General features: G+C 40.3%; 1 protein-coding gene across 5 annotated transcripts in view; it reads left to right on the top strand.

The window, feature by feature from the left end:
- Window positions 1-15733, top strand: part of DCAF5 (DDB1 and CUL4 associated factor 5) — a 108198-nt gene that overhangs the window by 52292 nt on the left and 40173 nt on the right. For all 5 annotated transcript variants that reach the window (XM_058429421.1, XM_032179332.2, XM_032179334.2 and 2 more), the window contains one exon: window positions 10797-11010. In XM_058429421.1, coding sequence (XP_058285404.1) covers window positions 10797-11010 — 214 coding nt within the window. The remainder of the gene's footprint in view (window positions 1-10796; window positions 11011-15733) is intronic.

Genomic DNA, 15733 nt, shown 5'->3' on the forward strand with positions numbered 1-15733 from the left:
ACTTTGGGAGGCTGAGGCAGGAATCACTTGAGGTTGGGAGTTCGAGACCAGCCTGGCCAACATGGTGAAACCCTGTCTCTACTAAAAATACAAAAATTAGCCGGGCATGGTGACGTGTGCCTATAATCCCAGCTGCTCAGGAGGCTGAAGCAGGAGAGAATCACTTGAACTCGGGAGGTGGAGGTTGCAGTGAACCGAGATCACACCACTGCACTCCAGCTTGGGTGACAGAGTGAGACTTTGTCTCAAAAAAAAAAAAAAAAAGTTATAGTAAACTAAGGTTAATTATTGCAGAAAGAAAAATATTTTTAAATAAATGTAGCATAGCCTAAGTGTATAATATTTATATAGTCTATGGTGGTAGTGTACAGTAATGTCCTAGGCCTTCACATTCATTCATCACTCACTCACAGACTCACCCAGAGCAACTTCCAGTCCTGCAAGCTCTATTCATGGTGGATACCCTATACAGGTGTACCATTTTTAAAAATCTTTTATACTGTATTTTTACTGTGGCTTTTAAATGTTTAGATATGTTTAGATACACAAATACTTACCCATTGTGTTACAGTTGCCTATGGCGTTCGGTGTTCCATATAATAACATATAGTAACATGCTGTACAGGTTTGTAGCCTAGGTTATACCACATAGCTGGGGTGTGTAGTAGGCTATACCTTCTAGGTTTGTGTAAATACTCTCTATAATGTTTACACAACAAAATTGCCTAACAACACATTTTGTAGAACATATTCCTGTCATTAAGCGATGCATGATTGTATTAACATATCCAGATTTATCTTCTTTTGCCAGTTAAGAATTTGAGTCAACCCTTTGACTCTCTCTTGCGTCACCTTAGGTTTTTCTTCCAGGAAGTCTTTTGTGACTACTCCCACTCCTGTCTCCCCAGCAGAGGGCAGTTATTCTTCCTCTGTCCTCTCATGGCACATCTTCCCCTTATTTACAGCACTGTTCATGGAAACGGTAACATCTTTGAATCCATGTGCCTGGCACAGTGCCTAAGATAGTCAGCAGGTATTCAATAAATATTTAAATGAATGTATGCATGAATAAATGAATTACTGAATTGTAGGGAAGGGTGTGAAGTGAATAACTTAGATGAATCCTTCTGGCCCTGATGCATTGCAGTCTGATGCTGTTCTTTTTAATAGGTGGAATAATCCATCTCCACAGCATATTCTGTGAAATCTTGTTCAACCAAGAAGCAGAAAAAACTTGCTTCTCCTATTTCGGCTGCTTGATTGTGTGGTCAGGGCCAAGTCATATAATTACTTGGGACCTTGGTCGCCTCCAGTGTAACATAGGCTGATGTTACCCACACTGTCTATTTTATAGGATTATCGTAAGGATTAGATGATATGATATACATGAAAACATTTTGGAAATTAAATTTACTGAAGAACTTGTTGCTTCTTCAGGGGTATCTATCTTGATATAATCTCTTCAGTGAATTCTTTGTAGTTAGAACTTTCTATCTTGTAATTCCAGGTTTGACCTTATGTTTTATGTGTTGGGAGTTACATATTTTAGATAGGGACTTCTTAGTATACTCTCAATAATAGTCTTGGCTTGTTTTACCCATGAATTTGCCCATATATAGAAGACTTTCCAAGAATACTGCTAATGTTTCTGGATTATGCATAAAATACCTGTGTGTTTTGAATCTGTTTTCTATTCTGAGCACTTAATTTTCCCATTTGTTTATGGATACTTTGGAAGTGGGTTGGTGGATCTGTAGAAGGAAATAAAACTGAGTGTAGTTTCAGACCTAACTTGGTGACTATGTCCAATGATAACCAAGGGAAGCTTGTTTAGTATCTAGAAATCTACCAAAGGAGGGATATTATTTGCCCTCATTGAGAAGGATGGTAAGAGACACTAAGATTTTCAAAGTCCTTTGAAAATTTTTGTTTGACTGTTATTATTTGGATTTAAAATAATGACTGAATTTCAAATTTAGCATTTGTACCAGAATCCTATGGGTCAGTTTATTATGTGAAGTTTCCATTAAGAGGCTCTCTAAATTCCCTATTCTCATACTTTTCTCAAAGCTTTCTTCCATGGACCCTTTTTAAAAGAGGGAGTATATGTGAGAAGACATTTCCTTCTGATTATAGAAGAAGTTTATATTCATTGTTGAAAAACTTGGAAAATAAAATGAAAGCTATAAGGAAAATAAAAATGACCCAAGTTCTATGGTCTATTTAGTATATCTTTTTATTGATATCTGTATATCCATCAATATGTATAGTATATCACTATCTATTTTTGAACATAATTGGGTGGGACATATATTTAATACCTGCTGAATTCACTGGTCACTTTCTGAAACATGATAGATGAATCTACTTTCTTTTAACTTATAATTGGCTTCCTTTTAAAGCTTAATTAATTTTCCTTTTGAACTTCTTTTCTGCAAATATCAGAAACTTTTTTTTAATGTTATTTTATTCTTTGAGACAGTGTCTTATTCTGTCACCCAGGCTGCAGTGCAGTGGCTCAGTTGATCCTCCCACCTCAGCCTCCTGAGTAGCTGGGACTACAGGCATGTGCCACTATGCTCGGCTAATTTTTGTATTGCTTTTTTGTAGAGACAGGGTTTCATTTTGTTGCCCAGGCTGGCCTCGAACCCCTAAGCTCAAGCAATTCTTTTGCTTGGGCCTCCCAAAGTGTTGGGATTACAGGCATGAGCCACCATGCCCAGCCAGGAACTTGCTTTAAAGTCTAAGATATAATTAAGATACTTTTTTACCTGTAAAATTATCTTGTTAGATCCTTACATGATTAGCACATGGATGAATTTAACTCACTTAAAGGATGTATGGTGGCGTCATGGCTTCATGTGAGATGTAGAGACCTAGATGGTCATTGACAAATCACTGTGGACCACAGATCTCCACCTATGCACCTATGGAGGAGGACTTTGACTCAGATGCTCTCCAAGCTTCCTGTTGTTTATCTGATTTTATGCTGTTTTGCTGCTTGCCCCTCGAGATCAGGTTTCATGGGTAGACAAATGTTAAGAGCCATGTGAATCTCGATAGAGCCTGTTTTTGCTTTGTTAGGTGTGTGTGTGTGTGTGTGTGTGTGTGTGTGTGTGTGTGTGTGTGTGTGTGTTTTGAGACAGAGTCCCACTCTGTTGCCAGGCTGGAGTGCAGTGGTGCAATCTCGGCTCACTGCAACCTCCGCCTCCCGGGTTCAAGCGATTCTTCTGCCTCAGCCTCCCAAGTAGCTGATACTACAGATGTGCACCACCACGCCCAGCTAATTTTTTAAATTTTTAGTAGAGACTGGGTTTCACCATGTTGGCCAGGATGGTCTCAATCTCTTGACCTCATGATCTGCCCGCCTTGGCCTCCCAAAGTACTGGGATTACAGGCGTGAGCCACTGTGCCAGGCCTGTTAGTTTTGTTTTAAAAATGTTTTAAGTCAGTGTTTTTCTTTTTTTATTTTTTACTTTTTTTTTTTTTTTTGAGACGGAGTCTCGCTCAGTCGGCCAGGCTGGAGTGCAGTGGTGTGATCTGGGCTCACTACAAGCTCTGCCTCCTGGGTTCACACCATTCTCCTGCCTCAGCCTCGCGAGTAGCTGGGACTACAGGCGCCTGTCACTACGCCCGGCTAATTTTTTTTTTGTATTTTTAGTAGAGATGGGGTTTCACCGTGTTAGCAAGGATGGTCTTGATCTCCTGACCTTGTGATCCGCTCGTCTCAGCCTCCCAAAGTGCTGGGATTACAGGCGTGAGCCACTGCGCCCTGCCAAGTCAGTGTTTTTCAAACTGCTGCTTATGATCTATTAGATTGTTCATTCAACAGCTGATTATCAAATGCCTATTATTGTCTGGCACCGTTTAAGCGTGGGATACACAAAGAAAAGATATAAAAGCTAATCGTCTAGTGGGAAAAGACAAATAGGAAACAAAGTAAATAAAAATATATGGTATGTAAGATGGCGATTGATGCAGTAGAGAAAAATGAAGTGGGCCAGGGAGGAAGCATTGGAGAAGTCGTATTTCTGCATAAGGTGTCAGGAAAGGCCTAATTGAGGAGGATATTTGAATAAAGAGCTAAATGAATAAACCATGCTCGGACCTAGGGAGGAACATTCTAGGCTGCAGGATCTGTAAGTACTACAGCTCTGCAGCAGAAGCATGCCTGGCACGTTCTAGGAGCAGTGAAGAGGCACCATGTGGTTGAAGTTGAATAAAGTAAGAAGAGAGTCCTAGGAGGTGGGGTCACAGACATAAAGGATGAGGGTAGGGGGTATTCCTTGCTGGCATTGTAAGGAATTTGGTTTTTACTCTAGTTGAAATGGAGAGCCACTGGAGGGTTTTCAGCAAAGGAATGATAGGATTAGATTCATGGTTCAGCATCTCCTCTGGCTGCTTTGTTCAGGATAAACTGAAGCATGGGCCAAAAATGAAAGCAGAGACAAGCTAGGAAGCTCTTTCAATAATCCAGTGGGTGGCCAGGCACGGTGGCTCATGCCTGAAATCCCAACATTTTGAGAGGCTGAGGCGGGAAGATCACTTGAGGTCAGTAGAGTTCAAGACCAGCCTGGTCAACATGGCAAAACCTTGTCTTTACTAAAAATACAAAAATTAGCCAGGCATAGTGGTGCCCACCTGTAATCCCAGCTACTCGGGAGGGTGAGGCAGGAGAGTTGCTTGAACCTGGGAGGCGGAACTTGCAGTGAGCCAAGATTGCACCACTACACTGCAGCCTGGGTGACAAAGTGAGACCCTGTCTCAAAAAAAAAAAAAAATACTACTAATAATAATCATCCAGTGGGTGATGAAGTCAATTTAGATGGTCACAAGTATTTCTTAAATAAAAAATATAGAAAGTGCATTGCATATAGTAGGTGCTTATTATTGTTTAATGAATTTATGCTAAATTAATGTGGGTGTACGAGGATGCAGTATAAAATGTAGTTATTATGAAGGGTTACTATAAAAAAATTTTAAAGCTATTGTTCTGAGGCATTCATATTATTGCCAACTAGAGGTGATTTTGGTTTCTGGACATGTTCTCAATGAGTGGCTCCTGTATGAAACAAGCTGTTTTCCTGTAATCGTGTCTCATCAGTCAGCAGTTGGAGGAAAGGATTCTTTCCTTGACCTTTCTCTCTTCTCTTGTTTTCAATTGTTTGCGTAAGAGTTCTTTTTAGAAAGTACCAAATCACGATTTTTGTTTTCAGACCCTCCTCTACTGAGGATTTTTTTCCAGACTTTTCTTCTTTCCTCTTCAGCATTCCTCTAGCTTTGTGGCCTTGTCACCTAATACTCAGTGCATCTACCCCAACTTCTTGTCTTGCCATCAGAGACTGCCTGTTTACCTGCATATCCTCCCACCCCCTCCTTTTGCACTGTTACTGTTGCTGTAGCAACTGTCATCTCAGTCTCCCTCCTTCCCCTTGCTTTTTTCCTTCTTGCCAACCACTATTCATTGAACTCTTCCCAGTTTTATGCACTGTGAGGTCAGGGCTGATACTATGTAAGGTGAAGATTAAATGGCTGTTTATGAAAATTGTTATTTCACCAGCTTTTGGGTAGAGGGGGTTTTTGAATAAACCAGGCCATCTGATAAACTCAAGTGACTAAATGTTGAGTCCCTTATTTTGTGGAAAGTCATGATAATAAATCTGTTATTATACTGCCTCTTAATTCGCTTTGAGATCTTGGTTGGTTCTGGGGGCTTTTGGAATCTGTGGGGCTTTTGGAACCTGTGGGTCAAAAAAGTTGAAGCCTTCTGGGCTCTAGAACACTTCCACTCTGGGCATGTTCCTGTTCTGGAAGATAATGATTAGAAACACTGTAATGCCCGCCATCCATACGTGCTTCATGAAAGGGCTGGATATGCCATTTGATTATATAAAGATTTCTTTACAGAAATTTAGTCAAGCCTTTCTGCCAACTTCAGTCAAACTTAAATTTATGGAGATTCAAAAAGTATACTGAATTCATCTATATATCAAGCCAGAGAAATGTGGCAGTGAATCATGTTCTGGGGAAAATAAATGTGTTCATTCACAGATCGCAATGTGTCTTTCTTGGGCTGGTTGTCCGACAGTTCTGGTCCCCTCTGGAGGTTTCAGTCTTGGGACTGAGGAGTGTATTAGGAAAACAAAAGAGAAAGCCCAGGTTCTTCATCCACCTTCCAACTCACATAAAATAAATGGTTAATGGATTATTGGGACTCTAAACATACTTGAATGCGACCAGTGTGGTCTGTGACCGCCTGAACTTGCTCACTTTTTACCTAGTTCTAGTATCTTCTAGGATTTGTCATATTCTATGGGTTGTATTATAGGAAATACAAAACATCCCATATTCCTTGTAGATTATCCTGCCTTAAATCAGGAACTGTGATAGGGAGAGACTTTCTCCCATAGAAAGGACCTTGCTTTTCCCTCTCTGCTTGGGATACAACACCAGCTCTGATGTCTGTGAGTTAGGATAGTAGTGCCTCCACTCCAAGCATTCTACACCGGTCTTGTAGAACTTTCACGTGGAAACAATGAGGAAATTCATGCCAGTGGTCTTTGGAAAATCTTATTGGCACCACCAGGTGTATCAGATGGATTAGTTAATCATGGATTTATAGTAATCTAGGTCCACAGAGCTTGATCTTGGAAGCTTTTTCAATTCCCTATGTTGTGCTGGAAGTGATACTCTCAATCACTTTCCCTGGAAACAGCCTTAGCTTGTTTCTCTTGTGTTCCCAGGCTTTAGCCTTGGCTAAGTACTTTTTAAAATGTTCTTTTTACCCCACCAGAGCAATAAAGAAGTCCAATCGAGTGGGGTTTTTTTTGGGTTTTTTTTGTACTTAAAAAAAAAACAAGGCTGGGCGCGGTGGCTCACGCTTGTAATCCCAGCACTTTGGGAGGCCGAGGCGGGTGGATCACGAGGTCAGGAGATCGAGACCATGGTGAAACCCCGTCTCTACTAAAAATACAAAAAATTAGCCGAGCGTGGTGGTGGGCGCCTGTAGTCCCAGCTACTCGGAGAGGCTGAGGCAGGAGAATGGCGTGAACCCGGGAGGCGGAGCTTGCAGTGAGCCGAGATTGCGCCACTGCACTCTAGCCTGGGCGACAGAGCCAGACTCCGTCTCAAAAAAAAAAAACAAAAAACAAAAAACAAAATAAACCCCACAGGAGACCACACTTGTGAGGAATGTTTTCCTGATGTTCTGAGGTGTTCTTGCTTTTCACCCTCTGTCTTTTGGATCACCTTGGATCACCTCCTACCCTGTTCTTGTTGTGTTTTATAGCAAATCCTTGGATGAAGATAGGTTGGGGTAGATGTATTTCATTAATTTTTCTTATAAAGATATTTTGATTTGAACTCATTGTTAACATGTTTTGCTAGTTCTTTCAATGTATTGCTCATCTCATTTGAGTGTATTGGTAGCCACTTCTCTGAAGGAGTAGAGACAGTGGCATTTTCATTATCAAGATAAGTGTCCAGAAAGCAAGTCAGGATTGAGGCATTCTTGTTTGTATAGAGGCACCCCTATTTCTTCAAGAGGAAATGAGAAATTTCTTCTTCAGGGAATGCGTTGAGGACAGGAATATAACTCTGATCTGAAGAGGAATTGGAGATCCTTCTGGGAACAGACATGAGACCATAAAAAGTGCCATATTGTATGGTTAGCTTTTCATTGACTTTGATAATTTCTCTTTTCTCTGCCTTGTTTTCTCTCCACCCCCAACCCCACAAATTCCAAAATGGAATCATATTTCTCACAGTGTGGTTTGAAAGTCACCTATATCACAATTAACTGGTGTTGCTGGTTAAATTCAGATACCTGGGCCCACTTCCCAGATTGAATTAGAATATTGTGGGGGGCAGGGAGTGGGAATCCTGAGAATCTACATTTTTTAAAGTCCTAGATGATTTTTCATGCATCTTACACTTGAAGCCAGAATCTTTGACATCATCTTTGTATCTTGACTATGAGGGCAAACTGCTTCCAAGCTTTGCCTTCCTGGCAAACCAGATCATCCTTATCATTCTCACCAGGAGTGGCCAGCTGTAGACCCCTGCTGATAAATCACAGTTAATGTAACTTACTTTCTGGATTTCAGGTGTCATTCCATCCCTCTGGAAGGAATGGAATTTTGTGACAAAATGTGAAGTTTTCAGTGTTGGTGGCTGCTGCTCTTTAAATGGCACCCCTAAGCATTCTAGGAGCGAGATTCCTTTGTACTTTCTTTGTGTGAGAGGTCAGAGTTCCCTGCCCAGAAGCATCGGCAAGAGAAAAGTTAGTTACTATCCTGGAGCCCACAACCAAATTCCTATAGTGTAATCAGACTGCAGATGGTGGGTCAGGGAGCTTGGGTGGGGTTGGGATGGCCCACATGCCTGTCCTGGGCAGACTCCTCTACAGGCCTGACTAGAATGGGCAGAGGAAGTTCCTGTTAACAGATAGAAAGGGTGTTTGCCAGAGGCTCTAGCTTTCCTCTCAAGGATGCCTGAGCTGCTGCAAACCCCTGCTGCTATGGCTGGTGAGGCTGGCCAAGTCTCTTTCTGTTGACTCTTGTTTCCAACCCCCAACTCCTAGTCAGTCCTACAAATGCTGGTTTATTTGCACACTCCATACTGATCTTGGATTGAAAGCCTCTCATTGTTTTTGAGTTCAGTGTTTAGATAACACCACATGCCTGTCGCAGCCAGGGCACCCTGTAAAGGAAATGCCTGGTCTCTAACAGTCCTGTCATTCATTTTCTGTATGCGAGAGAGTGTGGCCTGTGTTTAGGACCATTACAAGGGCATTTCTCTGCAGGGATTACTACTTGGGGCCTGCAGGGATACCAGGCCCCTCTTTGATGTCTGGAATTCTAGGGATGGTTTTCTAAGTCTTCCCTCTTTCCTTTCATTCCAATCCTAAAAGGATTACAGGTTGTTTTGCCCAAGGCTTGTTTCCACACATAGCTGCACTACCAGAACATTCCTTCCTTTGGTGAGAAGACTGCTTTGGGGGACACAGGACTGACTGGGGCTGCTGTTGGTACAGGCTGTTTTTGTGACCAAGCTAGGTTGGCAGCTGCCTTTGTACTGTGGTTTCAGGGCTTCCCTTCCCATAGGATAGGATAGCTCTTTTCTTGTCCACTTAATTTTCCCCACCATTCTCTTGGCAAAAAAAGAAAATGTGTTATCGTCATTCAATACTAACTCTCTTCTGGTAATATATGGCTCTTTTTTCACTTGGTACAATGCAATTAAAACTTCCTTAAAATGTTTCAAATAAGTCTGTTAGGCTGTAATTTAGGCGACTTGAGGCCCTTTTCAGGTCTGTAATTCTCCAGAATTTATAAACTTTTTTCTCTAAAACTACTGGGGTCAATACCTTTCCATGACAATAATGTCTGCATGAGACAGTGAGTTCTGATGTGGCACTTGTTTCTACAGTGTCCCCAACATATATATTTCACTTTCCTGCCAATAATTCAGTGCTCCAAAAATTAACCCAACATACAAAATAAAACTTGGTTTTGACATGGACTATGAGCAGTCATCCCTCTTTAATAAAATAGTGATCCTTACTGCCTGAAAGATCACACTTACCACCCCCAACAACCTTTAAAAATTAGTACTGTATATACTTATTAATGTTCATGGCCATCCTGGTTCACTATAATATTGAAAGTACCTTCTGAGTCATCAAAAGGAATTATTTAGAACCATACTGTGTGAAACTTTTTTAAAAATGTGAATCTTATGAAACTGCAGAAGAATATTAGGTGAACCAGAACATAGTACTCTTTAGTGAAACTAGATAAATGAAGTTCTATGTATTAACCAAAGTATATTTTAAAGCTACATATAAACTTGTGGGGAATTGTAAAGGAAAGCAAGTCATTTTCCTTTTCTAATTGTTGCACTACTTGCTCTGCATTTAAATTGAAGAATTGTCTTTAATACTTATTATCTAATCATGCTATATAGAATATAAAAATTCTTTGTGAACAGATTAAAAATTCAAAAGTAATAAAATGATTATGATTGACAAATTATCCATTATAAACAAGTTTCTATTGTTCATTTTTTTTAGACAGTCTTGTTCTGTCACCCAGGCTGGAGTGCAGTGGCGTGACCATGGCTCACTGCAGCTTCAACCCCCTAGGCTCAAGTGGCGCTCCCTCCTCAGTCTCCTGAGCAGCTGGGACTACAGGCACATGCCACCATGCCTGGCTAATTTTTTTTTTTTTTTTTTGTAGAGACAAAGTCTCGTTATATTGCCAGGGCTGGTCTCAAACTCTTGGGCTCAAGTGATCCTCCTGCCTCAGACTCCCAAAGTGCTGGGATTAAAGGCATGAACCACTGCACCCAGCCTATTGTTTTTACCGATGATTCTTGTATCTCTAATATGAAGGATGAATATATTGCTTAAACACTGTCCATGACTACCCAGTTAGAGTGGATACAACCCACTTCTCAGGGTCTTGACGAGTATGTTTTTGGTTGTGCAGTTAGCTTGGGTAAACAAAATCATTATTTTAATGTGTCTTCTTTCAAGATGTTTTTGTTATCCTTTTCTTGTAACTTTACTGGTAATTCATCTTTTGGAGACTGAGAAAGAGAACTGACAATTGAAGTAACTTGTTTTAAAGTAACCAAGGAAGCGTTGCTACCCTCATTATTCTAGCCACTGCATAGAAATATCCTTTTGCTGAAATTCAGCTATACAAGCTTGACAGGAGGTCCTAGGCAAACGTGTTTTTCAGACTCTTGTCTAGCCTATCTCATGCCTGATTCCTGTGCCTTGTGCCTTCCAGTTCTCTCCTGCGCTATGGTGGAAATCTGTCCCTCCAAAGTGCCATGAGTGTACGATTCAACAGCAACGGGACCCAGCTCCTGGCCCTGAGGCGACGCCTGCCCCCTGTGCTCTATGACATCCATTCCCGCCTGCCTGTGTTTCAGTTTGACAATCAGGGTTACTTCAACTCATGCACCATGAAAAGCTGCTGTTTTGCAGGAGATCGTGACCAGGTAAGTGCTGTCTGCCTCCTGCATCTCACACTCATGCTTTCCTTTCTGATTGTTCTTTCTATACTGGTCTTTATTTCTCATTAGCATTATGTCAGGTAGAAACAATTAAGGGGAAACAGTAGGTGCCTGGAGATGTTCTGACTTAATAATAGTGAGTTTCTTCATCAAGGCTGCCAATGGGTATATACAAGGCACACACCATAAACCAAGGCTGGCCACGATATGGTTCTGAGCCACCTAGCTCTGCCAAGTTTGTGAACAGATTTTAAGATTCTAAGAATGTGCCATTTCAGAAGAAAGGAGAGGGAATCCATGGAAAATTAGCCTGCTGGTGAGAGAGACATTAAAAAAAAGAAACCAATAAAACACAATAATGAATGAAACACCCTAAGTACCATCCAAGAGACATGTATCTTGAATGGCCTGTTGGGATGGCATCTTTTTCTTGGATGAAATGGGGTAAGCAGCTTTGTTTGAGAGGGAGCCAGATGCTGACTCTTTCTTTTTACTGCCAGCATCACAACTGGAAATGAAGAGCCCAAGCTGTGAGTTTCCAGCCTTTTCTCATCTCACTAGGAATGGAGATGCTGATGTTGACTTAAAGCTGGCAGTTTAAGAATATAGTTGGCCTTCTTAAACCTTTCTGTCTTGGCCATAGAAGTTCTGAAGTGTCAGTGACCAGTTGGGCTGGTCTGGGTAACCAAGCCGAGGAAAGACAAATGGGAAGAAAGATAAATCTAAGGAAAGATTGATCAAATAAACAAATAGAACTTTTTATTCTCAAGCACGACAAATCTTATTGCTACTTCACATATAGATCGGGAAAAAGAAAAACCTTAGTCTCTTGCTAATGTTTAGTGTTCTTATCTCTGGGTCAACTGTGTCAAATTTTGACTTACAATTCTTATATGCTGTACCTCACCTCTTTAGAGTTATTTTTGGCATAAAAGAAATATAAAAGAGGCATAAAAGAAAAATTTCTTTGAGAAACTGGCAAGACCTTGCTTTTTGAAGTAAAAGCTAGGATTTTTCTCCCTAGATGGGGGTTGCTGAGGCTTCCTAATATCATAGTTTAAGGATTAGTAGATGTAATAGGAGCCGAATAAATGCCTGTTGAATTGTCTTGCGTGTAGATAGATGAGAATGTTCTTTTAAGTTTTCTGAACTAGAGATTTCCCCTCTTATAAATAAAGACTATATATCCAAATTCAGAATTTATACTCATGTTGGAGTCTTAGGGCCTACTTAGCCGAGATCCATACTGGAGACCACTAGGTGGCCTCAGTGATGTCTCCTTGGGGAGGCCACAGTACCTGAATAACTTGATTTGTATATGCCTATATGGCACTGCAGGGAATTTGTTTCTTGGGTGAGAAGAAACAGTTTCTAGAGGCGATCAGACTCTCAATAGAACAGATATGCAGAATGGTTGATTTAGCTTTGTCTGGCTGTGGAAATGACAAGTCTCTCCCTCTCTTCCTTTTTTCCTTCTTTCTTTGCTTTTGTTGATTTTCCATCTTTTATCAACTTCTTATGCATGTAATTCTTGTTTTGTTGAATAATAGAGCATGCAGTGAAGGTGATATTAATAGTTTGTTAGGCTTTATTTCCAGAAACCAGAGGCTGAGGGAAAGGTGATTTTCTTCAGGTTGTATTTAGCAACCAAGGCCTGTCTTCATGGACCTTAGAAGACCCAGAACAAAGACCTCTAGCCAACATGTAAGCACCTAGACCATGGTTTCCCATCCTTATCATTGTTAACATTTTGGCTAGATAGTTCTTTGTTGTGTGGGGCTGTCCTATGCATTATAAGATGGTTAGCAGTATCCCTAGCCTCTCCCTACTAGATGCCGGTAATATCATCCTAAGTTATCCTCCAAGCAACCAAATATGTCTGCAGACATTGTCCCCTGGGGGGAGAATTGCCCCTGGTTGAGAACCTGTGATCTGGATTATAATTACCCATTTTGCTCAGATGCATTGGGGCAGGTATTGTCATAGGCAGAGCCACAGAAGGTGTTTTGTGATAGTCGTAGGTATATACATCAAAGATATCATTGTTTCTGTCTTTCAGTTTATATATAATTATAAAAGTATTGAATGGCTTTTGATTTTTCCCTATTTAGATTTGACTAATTTATTATTTGTGACTTGTCCTATGGGAACAGTTTTATGGGTATTTTATTCTCTCTGACAGACAAGACTTCTTTTTGGCTGGGGTAAGTGGATTTCCTTGAAAGAAGATGCAAAGTCATTGAATCTAACTTTGGATCAGTTAACAGAGTTAAAAGTCTTAAAAATCTGTTCATATTCCTGAAATAGTTAGAGGTATATAAAATACAGAGATTTATGTTTGGCTTTTTTGTTGACTCCTTAAGGACTAAGAAATGTAGCTAATTCATCATTGTCTTGTCTCCAAATCCTGTCACACAGTGAGAACACAAAAAAAATTTGTTGAAGTAAATCTTGAGTACTTCGGTCAATGTGTGGTATTTAGCTTTGTGGGCCTAAGTCTTCTCTAACTGTAAATCAGGACTGATAAGTATGATTTTTCCTGTTCAACTTCCAGAGGCCTGGAAGGATGGATGAATTAAATAATTCATCCAATTAGGAGGATGAATTAAATAATAGATTTATAGTGGAACTAATCTACTGAACTTATAGTTTTTTTTTAAGTGTTGCACAAGAGGTCAGACTTACTGTCCCAGTCCTAGAACATGTCTCAAAGGTGATTTATAGGCTCTGACTTTCCACACTCAAGGATAAGGCAGCATTGTCACAGTTATAGTGTGACCTGCAGGACTGACATGTATATTCTTTGATGAGTCTAGACAGAATCTTTTTTTCTGCTTTCAGTTTCCAAAGCCTGCCTTTTCCTTATATTGGGCTTTATATTTGACCTCATTCCTGTATGCTCTGAGAACACCCACAGCCTGAGGCTCTGTGTTCTGGAACTCTTCATTTAGTCATAGGCCGGGTAACCATCCCAGACAGGAATCTGAGAATTTCCATAATAGGAATGAACATGGATAAGAAAAGCAGTAAGAGATCCTATTTATCTGAGACAGTCATCTGGCTTTTAATTATGAGATTATTCAGTCCATACATATGGACCCAGATGTTGTTCAGGGTACGTGTACTTCTTTTTAAACTATCCTAGGTTCACTAGGTAATTCATTAGCCTCAAAATAAAATTAATGTTTAAAGAAATTAGACTTGGGGAATAAAGTGTGAAATAGCTGAGCCTCCTTTGTGTCTCCCTCATGCTCATTGCCACCACCGTAGATGAATTCTAATTATAGAGCTATTAGAGATCATTTTATACAAACCTTTTCTTTTACAGATGAGTAAACTGAGTCTCAGAGAGGTCACAAGTCATAACACATACAAGTTTGTAGGCAAACCAGGGCTAGAACCCAGATTTTTGGGCTCTCAATAGAGACCCCTTTTCACTGTACAAATGATCACAACTTGTTGCAGACAGGAGCAAGACAGGCAGCAAAAATAAGTGGATTGGGCTGGGAGTAAACATTAGGGAGTGGTGGGGATTATGGAGAGCCCACATCCCATCTGAATGGGTCAGCTTCTATACAGCTTTAGCCGTCGTTGTCAGGGCCTCCAATTTTTTTCAAGAGAGGACAGAAATAAAGATTTTTATGTAAGATCTCTTGGTTTTAAAATATTACAACAAATTCATACTTTATTGTATAGATGAAACAAATCTGTGCACCATACCTATTCTGCTCTAGATCCACCAGTTTGAAACCTCTGTGCTTCATTCAGCAAGATGTTTATTCACATGTTTAGTGCCATGGTCTGTCACTAACTTATGGAGACAAGTTCCTTTTTCCTGCTTCCTACTGAAGGCTTCCTAACTTCATGTCTTTTTCCTCGCTCCATCTTTTAAAATAAGAGAGCATATATTTACTGAGCATTTACTGTATGCCTGATGCTGTGATAGATACATTCACATAACATTGCCAGATGGTACCCTCTTTGAGATTTGCACTCAAAGCCCTGTATACAATCTGTCTTCCCCCCTTTTGGCTACAAATACATAGTTTGTTTCTTTCTAGTATATTATAATTATTCAAGTTTGATAACTTCTAGCATCAGTTCAGGTGACAAAAGTGACATCAGGTTGGCTGGGTATCAACAGAAGCAATTAGCCTTAACTAAAGGCTTATACTTTTTTACTTTTTTTTTTAAAGCAAGCCTACTTTCTAGTCTTGCAATATAGTGGGGACTCTGGCAATAAAACAGCATTCCTTTCCTTGGAGGCTGCCTGAGCCCAAAGGTTCTTCTTGCTTTCACTTCCTACTTGGATTTTTGTTTTGTTTTCTCCCTGAAGCCTGACTGGGTACATTCTGTCTTCTAAGCTTCACACACTTCTCTACATACTCAGTGAGCCAGTCTCTTAATAGGGTTAAAAAAGAATGCCAGTATTCTACCTGCTGGCTTTTCTGGCATGCACATATAAGACAGCACTTGGCTCTTGTTCCTTCTCTTTCACAATTCCTTAAATGGCTCTTGTCCTAGATTGTGAGTCCAGTAGAATAGCTCAGGCTTCTGGTAAGCAAGTCTTTCAGTCTAGCAAGCATGTTTGCCTGGAAATGGATAGTCTGATCATTTAAAGTATTTCTTGCTTTAGTCTCATACGATGTCTGGTCTAATAGTCCTGACATCTTGCTGAAAGTAGGATGTACACAAAAGGAGAAAGTAT

The sequence above is a fragment of the Hylobates moloch genome, unplaced genomic scaffold (assembly GCF_009828535.3).
Source record: "Hylobates moloch isolate HMO894 unplaced genomic scaffold, HMol_V3 SCAFFOLD_16, whole genome shotgun sequence".
Taxonomy (NCBI): domain Eukaryota; kingdom Metazoa; phylum Chordata; class Mammalia; order Primates; family Hylobatidae; genus Hylobates; species Hylobates moloch.